A 19,283-nucleotide genomic window follows, 5' to 3' on the forward strand; every position below is an offset into this window, starting at 1 on the left:
GCCAGCTGGTAATACTTGATTCGCTGTCCAGAACGAATATTCTGATCTCCTTTCCCAAAATAGTTCAAAAAGCGGCTCTTCTGCAAGTGAGATCTGGCTGCAGCGCTGCGCGGTCCCTCCGAAAATGTCAGGAGACGACCGCTCCTCGCGACTTTGGGACTACGTCGTTTTCGGCTCCCTTACGATCCTCAGCCTCGGTGAGACACCACGATGTGCGGTGAATTTGAGTTATGAAATAGTTACCTTTGATTATAAACTGAAAGCGCTCACATATCCAGTGCGCATTGCAAGAACATGCGCATTGCTACAACTCACGTTTTCATATAAATATCAAGGTGTCACCTTTGACAGGCACTAACACTGGTGAGACCATGTTTAGATAGTCTGCAGGAGGTTGGCGTCTGGATGGCATGCCCTTTATAAGGTTATTGAATACTTTGACATATCTACATTAAGTATGCTTTATTTTGCTTTTACTGAAAACCATCTATCATACTGTGTCGAAGCTCGGGGTGGTACTTGCCATCTGTATTTAGATCTCATTATGCGCCTAAAATAGCGCGCACTAAGAAGAATAAATAAGTCTAACTTCTATGTGCGCAGCAAACCGTTATTTCTTATGTCAATTATTCTTCCATTGGATTTGCTGTACCGCTTAGAAATATCTGTACATGGTCACAACAAGGTAAGGCACAATCACCCTATCTATGCATCAGTACTTCACCCCCAGCTTCGGTAAAATCTTAGTACTTTCGGAGGAAGCTGCTCATGGATTGAATGAACGAGAACACTTTACTCAAAAACACTGGACCTTAATCCTGATCGGCACAGTGAGGAGACGGCAACCGTTCCTTCCGCAGTTTTAGTCTCCAGCCCATCCTCAACGTATATAGTTAATGTTTAATGCAGTCTTCTGGGGTAAAAATCTCGTACGCGCTTCCTATTCCTCTGAAACACTCGCACAATTTTCCTGCTGCACTTAAAAAACACTTAACTAATTGACTACCCATGAAATTTTATTTTCCTCCTATAGTTTCTTCCATTGCGTATTTTCTATGTATCGTAACAGGTTGTACTTATACTTGGTGTCCAAGTGTTCACATTGCCTGTTTCAATGCTATCTTTGTGTCTTGCCGAGTGCTTTTATACCAGTGTTAGTTTAGTCTCTTTTTGATTTCAATGTTGATTGAATTTTAATACTTTGTTCGCTGTTTTCAATTTTTTTTTCATTCTGTGTACTTGGATTCTAACTAGCCGTTGGTTATGAGTCCAAAAAGTATTCTTATTTTGTATAATAGAAATGTGAAATAAATGCAAAATAAACTGAAACATAATTGAAATTTAATTTAGTCGTATTACGGTTAAAACTTAGGAAACAGTGGAAAACAAAAGAAGTAACGCGTAGGGAAACAATGCAGGAAGCATACCTAACCCATAAAATCGATACATTGTGTTCCAATAAGTCTAATTTGTCATTCTACTGTGTCGTCAAATATTAAGCCGCCGTGGTGGCTCAGGGCTCAGCTGCTGACCTGAAAAACGCGGGCTCGATCCCGGCAACGGCGGTCGCATTTCGATGTAGGCGAAATGCTAAATCATGAATGGCAGTTTACCAATATCCCTCAAGGTAGACATATATAACAGCTTTTTCTTAGCGGAACTCACCTATGGAGCAGAAAAGCGAAGGATAAAGAAAAGGGTTAAACTTAAATTGAGAACTACGCAGCGAGCTATGGAAAGGAAAATGGCAGGTGTAACGTCAAGAGTTATAGTAAACTGCTCAACTCCAACCAAAAATTTTAATTTGAACCCAACGTTTCGAAGCCGACTCGGCTCCTTCATCAGGGGTGACTGACGACTATAGCTAGTGTCTTTTAAGTATGAAGGGGAGGAGGGGGTCAAAGGAACGACAGCTGTGATGCGGAAGGCATCAAGAGCACAAAAGGAAACCTGCCCCTAGTATATATTCCTAGAGACTTCGCTCTTCAATTCAACGGGAAAAAGTCGCCATTGACCGCCTCCCTGCAGTGCGACAACGTGACTAACAGCCTTTACCCCCTCCCCCACGCCTTTCGCATCACAGCTGTCCTTCCTTTGACCCCTCCTCCCCTCCATACTTAAACGACGCTAGCTATAGCCCTCAGTCACTCCTGATGAAGGAGCCGAGTCGGCTTCGAAACGATGGGTTAAAATTAAATTTTTTGGTAGGAGTTGTGCAGTTTATTATAAGTCTTCAAACCCAACCAGACAGCAAATCTGTCAAAATGTTTAGTTTTTAACGTCAAGAGACAAGAAGAGAGCAGAGTGGGTCGAGGAACAAATACGGGTTAATGACATCCTAGTCGAAATCAAGAGGAAGAAATGGGCGTGGGCAGGGCATCTAATGCGAAGGCAAGATAACCGACGGTCCTTAAGAGTAACGGGAGTTATTCCAAGAGAATGCAAGCGTAGCAGGGGGTGGCAGAAAGTTAAGTGGGCGGAGGAGATTAAGAAGTTTGCAGGCATAGGGTGGGCGCAGCTGGCACAGGACAGGATTAATTGGAGAGATATGGGAGAGGCATTGGTTACGGTGGCTTTTGATAGCCGTCAGATTTATTTCAAACGATCCCCACATTTTCCTTCCCTTTTCTGCTAGATAACTTAACGAGGGTCTTGGTTGCGGCAGTCTTTATGCCATAGGTAGCATAAGAGAGCTCTCGCAGAGCTTCAGTTCCCACCGTTCGATGACGTTCCACGTCAAACTCGCGGTTATACAGGACGTACTACGTCCTCCGCTATGTATGAGGGTGGCGCTGGTGAACACTCTCAAGCTTCAGTTGCACACAAAAGCATAAATTCCCCTGAAAGCAGATTGGACAGCGGTCACCATATCTCAATTCGTAGAGCACCGGACGCGAAATTTCGAGGCCGTGGTTTTGGATCCCATCGGCGCATGGTTGTTTCTCGTCCGCGAGCAGTGAGGGCGGAAGCTGTACGAGAACACTGCAAATTAAAGCAAAATATAGAAACGCTCCCCTACTCACCATGGTTTTGGTGACCGTTGACTTCCTTCATATTCTACCGTTCCGCTTTGTTTTCTCCCAGGAACTGGTCTATACCTATCCCTGCGTAAGCGGAGTGGCTTCAGGAGCAAAGATGAGACCTTCCTCGGAAGCCGTACAATTAGCACGCTTCCGCTGGCCCTGTCCATGTGTGCGTCCAACGTCACGGCGTCCGGCCTGATTGCGTTCACGGCCCACTACTACCTGTACGGCTTCCACACGCTCTGGGCCATTCCTGCCTTCCTTCCTGCTGTGCTCATTGTCGCCTTCCTATTCTTGCCCGTCTTGTACGAGCTGAAGGTCACCTCCATCTTCGAGGTAACTTTTTGGCAGCGCCATTTATATTTAAACACGTTGAGTACATGCTAGCTTAAGATGCAACGTTTCTTGAAGCAGCAAATAAAAAATAGGTTGTTTTGTTCGTTAGGCTAATTGTAACTGATGCTTTTCTTGCAGGAGCAGTACACAGAAGTGCTAATTGTTTGGAGTGTTTGCTTCCTTTTTGTCAGTTTGTTTGACTGGTTTTCGCTTCCCTGCTTGTTTGCACTCTTGTTTGTTGTTTCCAGTAAACAAACAAGTGTGCAAACAAGCAAGGAAGCTAAAATCAGCTAAACAAAACGAAAAACAGAAAGCAAAAATAAAAAAACAATACCAGGCCAGATGTTTACGAGATGTTTTTGTAAAATCGTCTGAAGCGTTATTCTGACACCTGACTGATAATTTTTGTAGTTGTGTTATTCTTTACAATCCTGCCACGTGCAATCTCATAGTGCTGATTGGCGCAAGCAGACGCAATTGGCGTCGGTCAAATTCGAATTTACGCGCAAGATTAAATGGCGACAGAGGGGAAGCGAGAAGCACCGCAATTTCCGGTCATGCTCAACAATTCTGGACAAAAGCATTTCTGAGCGGTAAACAGTTTATGAACGCAATTTCTTCATATAATTAAGATTTAAGTATAACAATTAATATATCCGCCAACCACCTGACGGCAGTCTTGAATTTTTTGCGCTCTTAGTGTTTTTGCTATCCTCAAAAGCGCCTCCCATTGTTTTCTATGGCCATCTTAGCTATTCGATGCGATCGATGGAAACACGTTAGAAGAAAGATTCCTTCACACATCAGAAGAATGGACCATTACGCTCAATATTTCCTCAACAGTGTATTGCAATTTTTTAATATTCAAAATTTTTGTCCAAGAATGTTGGACATATGATGCAGTTCGTGGGCTATATGTGTTTAAAAGTTGAAGTTTTGTGATTTGCAGGCTACCAGTTCGGACTATGTAGTACTTTTCATATCGCCAAAAATGACATGGCATTCCGAGAACTCATTCTGTGCGTTCACCGAACTCATTCTGTGAGAACTCATTCTGTGTGCCTTCGCTGTGCGTGGACATACATCTTTAAGCAAGTTGCACAACTAGCTTATGCGGGAACAGTGCCGTGTGCAGAACAGTCCAGTAAAAAAAAGAGCAAAACTAGTGCCCTCCACACTACAGAACAGGTGCAGACTGTTTACCGGAAACCGAAGTATTCTAGAGCATGCACCTGATTCCGAGGATGCTCTTTGCATAGCAGTCACGCATTGAGTGCGTTTCGCGGCTAGGCCACATGAAAATAAATATTTTTTTTCTCATGTTTCATATGGCAGAACACCGAGAGTGCCTCAAGGCTCTTCTTTCCGTTAAACTTGATGATATTTTGTTCCCTTTTTGAGCTTGCAAAATATTATGTTGGCTGAAATCATGATTTGTGCGGTGCTTTCCGACCGCGTTTCCCAACTTGTTCGCGATCCTGGAGGAGAGCAACGACCGCGAGGCGACGCCTTCCGCAAGCATACGGTTCTGACACAGCCGAAGCTTACAGGAACTACAGAAAATAGATGATCTCAGATAGAAATGACGCACGACAAGTAGCACAACAAAGGACGAAATGGAACGCATTGATTTTTAACGTCAGTCATTTTCCGCCCTACTCCCAATGCGAGGCACGACGCAGACAGTTGATGTTCGCCTTTTTTCAATTGTGTTCTACAGGCATTGCTCACAAAAAACGCACATGCATACATATACATAAACACGCACCATCTTTGCCAAAACTAGCCGGGCAACGGTCATTTGATTCTTAGCAGCGTAGCAAAGCACTTACGGCTGCCGTTAAGCTCTGAATCTGTGAAAACAACGTGAACCCTCGTCCTCACGTTCTGATGCCTTTCGGTCTTTAGGGCTGCCGTAAAGTCTCCACTATACAGTTGAGAAGCAAAAGTCTATTGCTCGGTTACTTTTGGCAAAGGTGGTACGTACCAGCTTATTTGCCCCACAGTTCTCGTTATGGCATACAAGCCTGATAACCAAATTATAGACCACGACAAAGCCGTGCTCAACAAAAAGTAACAGCTAACCCTCATCTACACATCAATTCGATTTATACTATAGGTCACGTGTGTATGAGCATGAACTCAAGAGCGCGCATACTTTATCGCCCAGAAGCAGATCAGGTATATCTTAGACCCCCTCCTGTGACACACACGAACATCCCGGGCAACCACGCAAAGAAAGCACAGCTGTTCTACAAAAGCTGTGAAAACACACTACTACTCTCCCGCTACTAGGTCCAAACTTCATGCGATAAGAAGGGGCTGCATTATGGTTTGCCTCAACTATCCCTTTGACGACTTCCCAATACAAGCACAAAACACAAAGCGACGCATGATGCTCAACCTGCCCCCACTGCGGGGGCTGCCCAGTACACAAATTATGTTGAATCGTCTCCACACACGGCCACTAATGTGTAACGCCTTACTCAACCTTCCCCAAAACTTGCGCCCTGTACCTTTTAGGACAGCTGGCTCGCACCATCGACATAGTAACACCAAAACATCTTAATGGCGCCACTGATACCTGATGTCATGCCGTGCTTGGACAGGAATGACTAATATTTGCTGAAGCCTAAAGCACCGGACTGGTTGCTGAAAATAAAATCTTTTCTAGCGAGCCAGCCCCGCAGTACTAGAACCCCCCCCCCCCCTCACACTCATCTATTTTAACAAAAAAGTTAAAAGTCCTGAGATGAATATTCTGGCATGAAACAATTTTTTGACCATATGATCAGAACCCGCCGCGGCGGCTCAGTGGTTAGGGCGCTCGGCTACTGATCCGAAATACCTGGGTTCGAACCCGACCGTGGTGGCTGCATTTCGATGGCGGTGAAACGCAAAAGGCTCCCGTGTGCTGTGCGATGTCAGTGCACGTTAATGATCCCCAGGTGGTCGAAATTATTACGGAGCCCTCCACTACGGCGCCTCTTTCTTCCTTTATTCTCTTAGTCCCTCCTTTATCCCTTCCGTTACGGCGCGGTTCAGGTGTTCGCCGATATGTGATACAGATACTGCGCCATTTCGTTTCCCCAAAAACCAAATTTCTCATTTTTTCAGATGGCCAGACAAGTAAGTGAGCCCTTCGAATGGGCACTTCGTCGCGTCTGGTTTCATTGCAGAAATGATTTACCTGAGCGGCTGAACTAAGCACTTCCTTCCCTTCGCTTTCTGTTCCTTCAACAGTACCTTCGCATGCGCTACGGGAACGGCGTTGGAATCGCGTCGTCCGTGATATACTTCATGCTGAGCGTAAGTACGTCATCGAACTGTTACACGGACAGGATTGAGTACTGAAATTGGGGCGTTCAGCATACCCCACGAAGCCAGTATCTTGGTTCAGTAAATAGTCACCATAATAGAAAACACGGAATTTGTTTAATTCAAAGGTCAGAGCGAGATTTACTTGTACAAAACACTTGCCGGAGAAACAATTCGTCTGAATGGCGTCCCACAATATGTGCGCGCGCACACTTCGTTTCTACAATGAGGTGACTTCTACTGAACAAGCATCAAACTCCTAGCCAAGAGAGCTAGCGCAACTGCACAATCAAGGAACTACTCACATCTACTTAGTTACGGCGACTTAAACTGGGTTATAGAGTGAAGTGCGTTCCGATGCTAGAGAAACATACGGCTGTAAGATCCCATAAATATCATCGCTCTTTCTTAAATTACAAAATTAATTTCCTTGGAGGCTAGGCTGGGCAAGGCTTGGCTAGGCTAGGCTGGCCGGTCAGTCGGCCGGTTGGTTGGTCGGTCGGTTTATTTATTTATTTATTTTATTTATTTCCAGCAAGCCATAGGTGTGGCAGGCCTCTACAGTGCTGCGGTTGCCATGTCCACAAGTAAGCTTCAACAGACAATTACTATATAGGGACACTAAAAGGTTAACAGCACAACTGTAAAAAAAATCCCGTATGCTCCATGGTTTCAGTGACTGGTCGCTTCCGTCATGTAAAGACGGAAAAGTAAGTCAAGCTTGACTGACAGACAGTGTCCCCAGATAGCAAATATGTACTTTTTATCGAAAAAAGAGCTTTGGTAAGTGATAAAATTGAGTTCTTAAACAAAGCGCAACGGACAAAATACAAGCAAGTGGACGGGAAAGCGCTATCAAATGCTTGATTTATAGAAGTAACACATATACCGTGTGTTTCAGCATGCACTTTCAAAAATTGTTTTTTTTAGTAAAAATTATGGCTTTTAAGGCATAGTGTTACCAGTGTTGGCGGACACAAGAAAACCGGTGAATCGAGTTAAGTAGTAAGATGGTTAACAAATTTCTATAATTAACTCTTGAACTAGTAGAGTTAGGTGCCTAGTTGCAATCAGAGATTTGTAGCCTGTCGTTAGTACTAGACGTATCAGTCTTTAGAATTTCGAAAGGCGATTACCCTCGCCGCTGTGGCTCGACAAAATCGTGCTGCATTATACAAAAATACATGGGCTTTTGAAAGCATGCAGGCAAAGCAACCCCTCCGGGGCACGGAGCTAGTCGTAAAAGGCACATTTTGTCAAGCCACAGCTCCAAGGGTAATCGCGTTTTCAAAATTCTAAAAACTGATGTCTATTTTTAGAGACCAGCTACAAATCTATAATTGCAAATATGCGCCTAACTGTAATAGTTAGGAAGTTAATAATTAGAAATTAGTTAACCAGCTTACTAAAGGCTGTTCACCTGTTTTCTGGTGTCCGCCAGCACTGCTAATACTATGATGCAAAAGCCATATTTTTACTCCAAAAAGCCTATTCTTGAAAATTTATGGAAGTGTTCGCTGAAACACCCGGTATATTACGCTGCGCTGTTTTCAAGAATGTTGCTCCAACCAGCTTAACTCTTCGTGCTATTACATTAAAATTGTGTGACAGTGAAGTGCATGTAGAAGCCCCAACGCGCATCCTGGTAACTGCGCTTTCTCGTGTCACGCTATTTCGACGGCACTCAGTCGAACCGGCCGGCAGGAATACAGCGCGGCCAGCTTTGTTGGAAATGCGAAGTCTTTCGCCAAGCATTTCTACTGCTCAGACAGCGAGGCTATGGCAAGTGCCAAGCTGTTGTTGACAGCAAATTCCGAACCGCAAACTCTCTGAGGTCTTCACGCCATTTTGGGCTTGTTTGGCCGGTCCGTCAAGCATTTTCATTCTCTCTCAAGTCATCGATGAGGCTAGTTTGCAGGTGCAGGCTTGGGAGGATGTCAGATTAGAAAATTACTTGCTGTTGGGATAGCTGGCTCATCATAAAGTTCAATGGCGCAAAAAATAAACACAGAGGCAGGAAGAGCGCCTGCTACCAATTAAGTTTATTGCTGAAAACACGACATTTATACGCCAGTACATTATCACCATCAGTGCGTTATCATAGTCAGGACAAGCTAACAAGAAAAATATATGTACAGAAAAAGATTGCATTTATGCATAAAAGCCAGAGAATTGCTACTCACAGAAACAGACATGAAAACTTTACGAACATGATAACAAGATTGGATGACAAGATCTGCACTTGACCATCTATATCGGAATCACCAGCGACCCTTTTATTTCTTTGCTTGAATTTTATCTGCAATCCACTGTCATTGATTTTAACCAGAAGTTATAGCCCCCTTTATAACTGACACTTTATTAGCTTTTATTGACCAGCGCATTTGTGCGCAGCTAAACCGGACACTTGTCAGACGGGTTTTCCGCTTTGTTGACGATTATTTTATTCTTATTGAGCCGCCTACCGCTTTTAACTTTCACGAACCTGTTGCTGATGTTAACATTTTTAGAGACAATTCCCAAGGCCTCCCCTTCACTTTGGAACTTCCGCAAGGGGGCAAGATGCAGTTTCTAGGCGTTCAGTTTGATTTCACTGGCGTAGATCATGTGTGTTGGGTGTATAACCTCCTCTCCAAGTAAAGCCTTTTGCCGTTCACCAGTGCCCATTCTAAACTGGTGAAACGAAGTATTGCCATGACGTGCTTTCACGCCGCTCTCTCAAAATCATGTGATCACTGTGCGAAGGCTGGCTTTGAAAAGAAACTTCAGAGATTAAACAACGCTGATTATCCCTGCCTTGTGATAACCGCTCTTTGTGAAGCCTTGCAGCCGAAGATTAAACTCTCTTCCAGCGTTGCTCTACCAAGCAAGCAGCGAGATAAGAGGCTTGTGGCTGTGATTCCTTGTTCGCACAAAATAGCGCGCAACATCAAGAAGATAAGAGGTCGTTATTGTGTGAATGTGGGCTTTCATCACCATGTAAGCTTAGCAAGATATGCTCCATGACAGACAAACGACCCCCGAGGTGCGCTATCAAGCTTATGCAGCGTTATACGGAATGCAGGTCTAAAGTAATCAATGAGATACCGCTCAAGTGTGGGCGTGTCTACACTGGGCAGACCGGCCGTTGTTTCAACGAGAGAGCGAGTGAGCACGAACGGACAACAAAGAACAACGAAATGGGGAACCTCCCTCATCACTGCAGAGATTGTCAAGATTGCGGATCGGTGCTGGAAGAGGCGAAGTTTATCGGCAAAGGCAGGGAGCGAGTTGAAAGGGAAGTTATCGAAGCATTTCACAAGATTAAAGGGGGGCCCACGTGCATAAGCGCTTCGTCGCTCGAACTCAGCGGCCCGGAACTGAATTTTTTAGACGGTCATGTGTAGATCTTGTCACCCAATCTTGTTATCGTGTTCGTAAATTTTTCATGCCTTGTTCTGTGAGTAGCAATTGTCTGGATTTTATTAATAAACTTAACCTTTTTCTGTAAATATATTCTTCTTGTTAGCTTGTCCTATGATAACGCACTGATAGTGATAATGTACTGGCGTATAAAGGTGGTGTTTTCCGCAATCAGCCCAATTGGTAGTAGGCGCTATGTCTCTGTGTCTTCCTCTGATTGTTCTTGGCGCCATTAAACTCTACATATTAGAAAATGTTTACTTCTTTAGGTTCCTCACCGCGCACACAGGTCTGATGCCTGAAAGTTTAGCCGCCGAAGAGACAACGTTTGTAGGTGGAGTACAGATGATTATAAAGGGCACAAGGGAGGACAAATATGCTCACACGTGTCACAAACAGAAACACCATCCACGGCACGAATATTCAGCTCTCGGAAAACGGACAAACACAGAGGCCCGTGTATTGTGCGATGTCAGTGCACGTTAAAGAATATCAGGTGGTCGAGATTTCCGGAGCCCTCCGCTTCGGCACCCCTCATAGCCTGAGTCGCTTTGGGAGGTTAAACCCAACAAAACCAAACTGTTCACGTCATCGTAGCAAAACCACGATCAAAGCATTGCTGAAAATCACTTAAAACGAAGGTTACTACACTTTTATTTCATTCTAATAGATTTTACCACACCCATTCCTCATTCACTACACTGTACATCAGCCGAGCCAACCGTATCTTTAATTGAACCAATGTTTGCACAAACCAACCTCCTTAGTCATTCACCATTATTTCTCGCCATCCATCACTGGGATATGCTGCAAAAACACGTCGTTTACACGTTAAACCATGATGTCGTTGTCTAAAATTGAAGAGCATACTTATCATAAATTCCCGGTATAGAGGCGCCATTTTTGCGCGCACTAGATTTTGCACTTTTAATGTAGCTGTTAACCAGATCTTCTGTTTGTTCCTGCATTTTATTTTTGCTTTTCTGTTTGTGTTGTCATACTTAAGCTCGGTGTTTTCTACGTAACCAAACACCCCCCCCCCCCCCCTCTACCTGAGTATTGGCACGTGAATAAAAAAAAAACGGCTGGGCTGCGTTCATCCGGCGTGAAATGAGGCCGAATGCCAAAATGCTTCCTTCGCATTCTGTCAGGTGTTCTGCGCCCAAAACGCCAAATAGGAGACATCCGCTGACGCATGACACGCTCATTCGGCGAAGGGCGCTTGACGGCGAAAACAAGGAAACGAAAAACTGAGCGCACGTGGACAAAACAAAGTTGCCGCCTGCTGGCCATCGTTACGTATTTGCCCAGCTCGCAGTCGGCTGAATGCTCTCTGCGACGTCCCCATAGCGAGTTCGGGAAGCAACACGTCACAAAAATGAAGAAACCGGGTTTGGTTACAACATTTGTATGACGTAACCAGAGGAAATTCGTAAATCTGAACATTCATTTGTACCCGCCGCGGTGGCTCAGTGGTTAGGCGTTCGGCTACTGATCCGGAGTTGCCGGGTTCGAACCCGACCGCGGCGGCTGCGTTTTTATAGAGGCAAAACGCTAAGGCGCCCGTGTGCTGTGCGATGTCAGTGCACGTTAAAGATCCCCAGGTGGTCGAAATTATTCCGGAGCCCTCCACTACGGCACCTCTTTCTTCCTTTCTTTCACTCCCACTTTTATCCCTTCCCTTACGGCGCGGTTCAGGTGTCCAACGATATATGAGACACGTACTGCGCCATTTCCTTTCGCTACGCATCCACCTTTGAGCAAAAAAAAGAACAACGTTGGTAGTTCTCCCGAAAAATAATCTATCCGTAAGGCTTGTTCAACAAAACCGTATGCATACAATACAAAAACATTATAGCGATAAGACTTCATTACAATAAAAATTGGAGGACGCTAAAGCTTCGCCGTAAGAGTGGAACGCGACAGTGTGTTGCAGCGCTACCAGGGAGTCCGCGGAACGCTACGCTTGTTCGGCGCAACGGCTTGCCCACTGTAAACACCTCTGGAAGCATTTTTATTTTTTTATTGTTTCAACTACTTATTTGATCAATTACACAAACTAAATTTTAATAATTACCATAACCAAGCATTGTCTTTCTATTCTGAGCGTCTTGACGCATTTTAACCCTTTTTTTTCAATTTTTGTTCATTTTTATATATTTAGATAATTAATAAATTAATTATATTGAATTCATTAACTCATCACCGCCTATCATACACTAATCAATCATCAATTTCTAGAACTACAAATTACCATGACACGATATTTTTTACGCAGCCCCCGATTATTTCCGACACGCGGTGCCGACTACTACTACTCCGAAGGCTTTTCGGCCGAACGAACTGTATACGCTTTCGCATAATATTAACAGTAAGCCCTTTGCTGTTGCACCCCCCTCCCACAAGCCCTATCATATACTCTGAACAAATACACTATACTGAAAGGCAAACAGCGCAAACACAAACACCGTAGCAGAAGAAACACAGGACATGAGCTGACTCAAAACTAAACGTTTATTAGTATACGGAAAAAGTATGTACCGCCAACTCGTCCGTTTTGCTGTTTTCCTAAATATACTATACTCAAGCATAAAAGCGTGGCTAAAAGTAACTACTGAACTGTTTTTTGCTATCCATCGATTTCATTTGATGTCTGCGTGCTGACAGTGTGCGCATGCAGGGCTTAAAGCGCTGGTTGCGATGCCTAGCGGGCTTTCTATTCTAAAAGCGGCGGCAGTGATTATAAGCTCGCCATCGAGTGGCCGCAGGCTCATGCTGTAGCATGGGTAATTTGTGCTAAATTAAACGGGTTTCTGAACCTCTGCGCCTATTCTATATTACCACGCTTTCGACGTGTCTCGCAGTGCCCAGTTAATGTGCTTTCCTGCGTTCTTAGGTGAACTACCTTACATCCATCTCTAAACACTGAACCTTCCAGAATGATCCTGATTTCGTCGTATATTTCGTGCCGACACTCCCCCAACACTGTATTATAACACACTTAGGAGACAAGCAGAGGGAATTGAAGAGTTTGTGACAGCACATGAATAAACACACTTCATGTTTTTCCACTCTTCCAAGCATAAACAGCATGGTCAGCGTCATCTAACTTTGCGCTGTGGCACTTCCTGTTCTAGCACCTATAGCTCAACCTATCCCCTATCCCCTCGGCATTGTAAAAAAAGCTTCCTCTTTAAGTTTTATGCCCAGCAGTTGTACGAAATTCGAACGTGCACTGACATCGCACAGCACACGGGCGCCTTAGCGTTTTTTTTTTTATGGAGGAAAAACGCTAAGGCGCCCGTGTGCTGTGCGATGTCAGTGCACGTTAAAGATCCCCAGGTGGTCGAAATTAATCCGGAGCCCTCCACTACGGCACCTATTTCTTCCTTTCTTCTTTCACTCCCTCCCTTATCCCTTCCCATACGGCGCAGTTCAGGTGTCCAACGATATATGAGACAGATACTGCGCCATTTCCTTTCCCCCAAAAAACCAATTATTATTATTATTCTCCTAGCACTTAATTTCTCTGGTAGCTGTCTGAACTAATCTTTGTCTTCTTTTTGTTTTGTTTATTTTTGTAGTGAGGCGAGGGGCGCTGAGCAGTATATGTAACCATCTCCTTCGAACCGATGTAGTGGCTCATGCAACTAAGATCGTCCATTTCTTTATTTTTCTCTCACAACAGACTCTCATTCTCAAAATAATATCCGGTGCTTCGGAGTTGCCAGAACAACAGCTGGTGGCACTTAAGAAATAACTGCACCTTCCTTTCCAATAAAGATTGGTTGACGATACGGTTCTCTATAATGCGATTTTTAAGCGTAGCACCTGCGGTACTTCAACCATAGGTGACCTCAGACGGAACAGGCAGCGCCGCACCGAAGCGGACACTGCTTTTCCTTCGGCAGTGCTCCGAGCGATCCGCCGCCGCTGAGCTGACAGCTGAGCCCCACCTCGGGGAATCCCCACTGAAAACATTTGCAAATAGCATTACAGCTTTAGTCACGTGACAACGATGCAAGCAAGGATGTCAAATCAGGCTAATGTTATTAGTCTGAAATTGTATCAAATCATTATTTCGAAGTTTGGTCGAACAGTAACTTGAATTCTTGCTACCTCGAGGAAACCTAAGAAACAGGAGGAGAGCAAGTCTGGAGTTGTAGCGATAGATGTAGCTTATGTCTGTGCCAACACCTCGAATATTCTCGACAAGAGTCCAAAATTCTGACTCATACCTTATGTGCCCCCTCATGAGTTTGGGAGCCTAAACGGACGTATAGCCGAAAAGACTTCTCAGGAAGATCAGGGACGTTGCCTTAAATTTAGATGGCACGGACTGTTTGGCGAAGAGCCTTAGACTGAAAATACTTCAGTTGCATTACATAACGCAGAAAAAGCATTTCTCTCGCGGTTTTGTTGATAGAGATGTCATGACTTTCTTTTTTTTTTCCTTGTAGGGTGTGTGCCTGCGCAAGCCAGAGGGCATTTAAACTGTGTCCGTGCCCCTAAACAAACAGCTGTCAGTCAGCGCTCTGTTTCGTTCCTCTTCTCTTCTTTCTTCTTCCCTTCTTTGGCCGAGTGTCATTGCGCTGTAAAACTATGAACTTAAATCTACAATACCAACTGGCTCAACAGCTAACTTCATGATCACATATCATGATCTCACCCATCATTTTAAACTAGAGAGAACTTCCTCCCCTCTGGACAAAAGCCTCACTAAAGAACAATAGGTTACGTGGCGTTCTAAAGAGGAGACCGATACACACCCCATCACTCCTCGCGCACATTTATCCTGCTCAATACAACCCGCACTGTAAACATGTACTGTGGTTAACGAGCCAACTACGATCACATCCTGTGGGATTGTAAAATAGAGCCGCCTCCGGGTGATCTAGTTACCGCTAATTCTCTCGAGCGGTGGGAGGCCGTGCTGGCTAGCCCTGACCCCCAGAATGCAAGTTCTGGCGGTGGAGGGGGCTGACAAAGTCGTCGAGGACTATGTACTCTCGACAACTTAACGCGACCTCGTACCAAGCTCTTGCCGGCGAATAAAATGTTTTACGATCAATGACTAACTCTGTTAAAAACATTAAATTCGCCGCCTTACAGAGGGCTTTGCAATAGTTTGGAATTGAGTGCGTTATGTGGCGCAATTGAGTGCCTTATGTGCCGTCTCCCCTCTTCTACTCCAGATTCCTTAAATTTCGATGGACTGGTCATATCGCTCGCGTAGCTGCTCACGTAACACACTGTATTACAGACTATTTGCTCTTCCCCTAGCCTGCTTAACAAAAACGGCGTACATCACTGAGTAAAAACGGTCGCAGACAGGAGAAGGACGCTCCGCACATGCTGATTAAAACGATGCGGTAAAATTACAGGGGCAACATACAAAGCTACCCTTCAATATTACAATTTCGATAAGTCCATTCAGGCAGATTGGAGGAAGACGGGAGAGACGATCACAGGACGCCGAAGACAGCAGCACATTAATCAAGCTGTCGACGCGTGTGTAGGGTCCGTACAGCGCTGTCGAAAAACCAAGGACGAAATTTCCGGAAGCTAGCAGTGGCGCTGAGATGGGGAGTAGGCGCCGAAGCTCGTCTCAAGCTGCGTCTCCCTGCCCCTGATTTCTCGAGAGGGCTCGAACCATCTCGAACCCTAAGTTCGAGCGCGCCTCTTGGCCAAGGTTGCGGGCAGAGGAGGACAAGGGCCGTGAGCTCAGACACGCTAGCGAATGTTCTGAACCTTCAAACGTGCTCCATGACAATCGTTTCCTTTTTTTTTTTTGCCAAGGGTTGCCACCGCGTGACCTGCCTTCACGCTACCACTTTCCTCCTCGCGCTCTCTTCGCTACCCGCCGTCTTTCGTCCTCCCCTGCGCTCTGCGTTCGCTCTCTTTTATCCTCTGGTGCGTTCGTTCGCTCGGTTACGCCGAGGCCGGCGCCGAGGCACGCCGCTCAAAGCAGGAACGGACGCCTAGGAACTCCGCTCTGAAACACAACAAATGCACGCTGAGGCTTGCAGGCTGAGCTAAAGGAACGAAAAGTGTAAAACACTGTCGTAGTTGAGCAGGACTTCACGGTAGCTTAATCCTAGCCCTGCCCTTCCGCATTTTTTTCTGATTTGCAGTGTTCGGGTTATCGCCCGTAGCTACGACTATCGCACTTGGGGCCGCCGGAACAGTGTACACGGCGCTGGTGAGTACTGCTTGTCAAACTTTCCTGTCCTAAGAATACATCCTCGCTTGGACTCTTCAACGCGTATTAGCATTCACAACCGCAGCGTGTCTAAGCAAGAAATTTGCGATGACAAAATTTGTTACAGTTAAAAAAAAACATCTGCACGTCTCGCTTCCCTGGCCAAAAAAATCATCCCCAAATTGAGTACATTTACACTTTATTTGGTTTGTAAGAAATACGAGAAAAAAATGCGAAACTTAAATAGATGGCAGTGACAACCAGAACAAGCGCACCTGTCTGACATAGAAAAGAGAAGAAAAAGAAAGGAAAAACGGAAAGAGTAGAAAGAGAGAGGAGGCCACTCTGTAGAGGCATACAACAAAGGAATGCCACAGGGATCTCTTGTACTGAAGACATCTAATAGAGAATGAAACAGCAATTATGAAATCTTATCGTGTTGACCCGATGCATGCAAAAATGCCGTCCTTCGCTAAAGTACCGGTCTCAGGACAAAAAGGCCTAACACATGGTTAGTATTTCTGTCGCCACAACACAATGCAGACAATCTAGAGTCATCATGATATAAGCGCGCCGTTTCTCGGTCGCAAGTGAGGCGTTCTCGCCATTTTTTTGGTTTTCGGTTTTTGAAGAAAGGAAATTGTGCAGGATATGTCTCGCCTTTCGGCGGACACCCGAACCACGCCGTAAGGGTAGAGATGGAGTGAGAGAAGAAATGAAGAAATAGCTTCCGTAGTGGAGGTCGCAAGATGCGCCTGAACCTTTTTAATTATTGATCATTAGTAACGGAAAATGATAAACCGATTGCCCCTTCAAAGCATACTTATTAACACCTATCACCTTCTCTTTATACTTGTACGAATGCTTCCTGACTTAATGTATGTGTACTGCTGTGGGCGCCTCAAAATCCTAAGGCGTACGGAAAGTTGCGCCTTCTGGAGCATCCACGATTAGCTATAGTAGGGTACAACTTAAAAAACAACTGGTAATAGCTTACCATCTTTCTCATACTTGTTTGATATAGCAGACAAGCACGAAAAATCCAGAAAGCTAGCACCAATTATTAACTGCTGTTTTTTATGTTGTACTATGGTGAATTGTGGATGCTTTTTCATGCTTGCCAATATCAAACTAGCCAGATACACAAATTTTTTTATATAATAATTTCGTTTTATGATGTGATTCTTGTTCAGGTCGCGAGAAAAACTTTTAACAGCGGAGTATTTTTCGTAGTGGAGGAATTTTGTGCTGGGGCCACGAATGTGGGCAGGGCTTCACTGCAGACTTAAATTGTATCCGAACGTAGCATGCTCTTGTCTAAACAAAACTTTGGTTCTATATATTCAGGCTCTATATGTAACTGCATTTTTTTACAAGAAACAACCATGGACTTAATCGTGTTAGCTGCAGAACCAGGTAAATGTTAGAATGCAATGAAGGCCCGTTTTCACGAGCTACAGACGAGATTTACGCGCGCTGAGGTTATGACGTTGGTGTCAGGAAAGCGCTGCTAACGTTCTTTAACGGTGCGAACGTTCAACTGTAGTGAGTTTGATAACGTTCATAATATCTCCTGATGTTGACATCCGCAAAACACCCTCGAGAATATGTTATTCTAGTTGAAGCATCGACTCGAGCGGGACCATCTTTAGAGAGCAACTACCGTGACGACTCCGACGAACCGCACGCAGTTACGGAAAGTCTAGCGAGAATCGTCACCTCGTTTATTTTTGCTTATTTTAAGCAATACCTTGTGGAGCTCGTGGGCTCGTCGGGTGGATGGATGTTCGCTGCAACCACCGTAACGCTTGATCTGGCCAAGCTGCCCCAGAGCTCCACCGCTAAACTTAGGGGGCATGGTGGCGCCCTCGGAGACCTCGTGAACGCCCAGCGAACTAGCGGTGCGCGCCAAATTAAAACGACGAGACGTGAAACGCCACGACTAATAAATCTCGATTCATTTGAGGAAAATGCTAGGTCGTGCTTGACGAGCCTTGCGCTATCGCCAAACCAGGCTGGACACTGCCTAAGCGCCCGCTAATTTCTTCTTTTTTTTTTCACTCCGTCAGGGAGGTCTTCGAAGTGTCGTCTGGGCCGACTGTGTGCAGGCGCTCATCATGAGTGCCGCGCCTTTGATAATCATCTTCAAGGTAATCTACGATTCTTCTCAAAGCGTCAGTTCATTAAGAAGCATGGATGATTTCGACGTCAAAGCCTATTTCTTTCGGTAAGCCACTGCGACGCATCTTCGCCATGCCTCTTTAATTAACCTTTAGCACTAGCTTAGCTGACTTGGTCTCGAATGCTATGGATTGTTGCATTTGCTAACTTGCCTCATGCGCACCACTTACTTCGTTCCTTTTGGAAACTATACCGAAAGCACGGTTATCAAGAAGCTTGCATGGTGCAGAGATAACACAAAAGGGTTAGACTTTTCCTGTTTCTTATATTTTCTGTCCGCTTGCTCACTGAGAAAGTAATATAGACCAAGAGGATAGTGGCAAATTTACTGAAAGCTCAGGCGCACTGTTCGTCCTTGATCCATGTGATCCAGGACGATTGAATACCCTATATATATATATATATATATATATATATATATATATATATATATATATATATATATATATATATATATATATATATATATATATATATATATATATATATATATATATATATATATATATATATATATATATATATATATATACACGCTTCATTTAAGTATACGCTTCATTTAAGGAAACATTTCTATTTTACTTGACGTTTCGATCGGAGGACCGATCTTTTTCAAGAGCCAAACGTTTTTCCGACTTGCCCGCTGGGAGGCTGGCGCTTACGCCGTGCTTTTCTGCACGATGAAGATTACACAACTTAATTTTGCTTGTGTGCATGCTTGCATTTTTTTTGTTTGAAGAGACAAACTACACAAAATACAGGTGCATTGTAATGGTAAAAAAAAACGTCCTATTTTTTTTCGTCTCTATGCATTCCACGTA

At 44.5% G+C, this 19,283-nt stretch overlaps 2 protein-coding genes across 5 annotated transcripts in view; one reads left to right on the top strand and one right to left on the bottom strand.

Moving 5' to 3' along the window:
* Positions 1–19,283, bottom strand: part of LOC144111304 (lysosomal protective protein-like) — a 268,952-nt gene that overhangs the window by 156,354 nt on the left and 93,315 nt on the right. The gene's annotated exons all lie outside the window — the stretch shown is intronic.
* The window catches only part of LOC144110776 (sodium-coupled monocarboxylate transporter 2-like), a 37,496-nt gene continuing 18,337 nt past the window's right edge, over positions 125–19,283 (top strand). The window contains exons 1-6 of the mRNA XM_077643873.1: positions 125–197; positions 3,085–3,359; positions 6,603–6,668; positions 7,213–7,264; positions 16,214–16,281; positions 18,351–18,508. Of these exons, the coding sequence (XP_077499999.1) occupies positions 125–197; positions 3,085–3,359; positions 6,603–6,668; positions 7,213–7,264; positions 16,214–16,281; positions 18,351–18,508 (692 nt within the window). The remainder of the gene's footprint in view (positions 198–3,084; positions 3,360–6,602; positions 6,669–7,212; positions 7,265–16,213; positions 16,282–18,350; positions 18,509–19,283) is intronic.

The sequence above is a fragment of the Amblyomma americanum genome, chromosome 11 (assembly GCF_052857255.1).
Source record: "Amblyomma americanum isolate KBUSLIRL-KWMA chromosome 11, ASM5285725v1, whole genome shotgun sequence".
NCBI classification, from domain to species: Eukaryota; Metazoa; Arthropoda; class Arachnida; order Ixodida; family Ixodidae; genus Amblyomma; species Amblyomma americanum.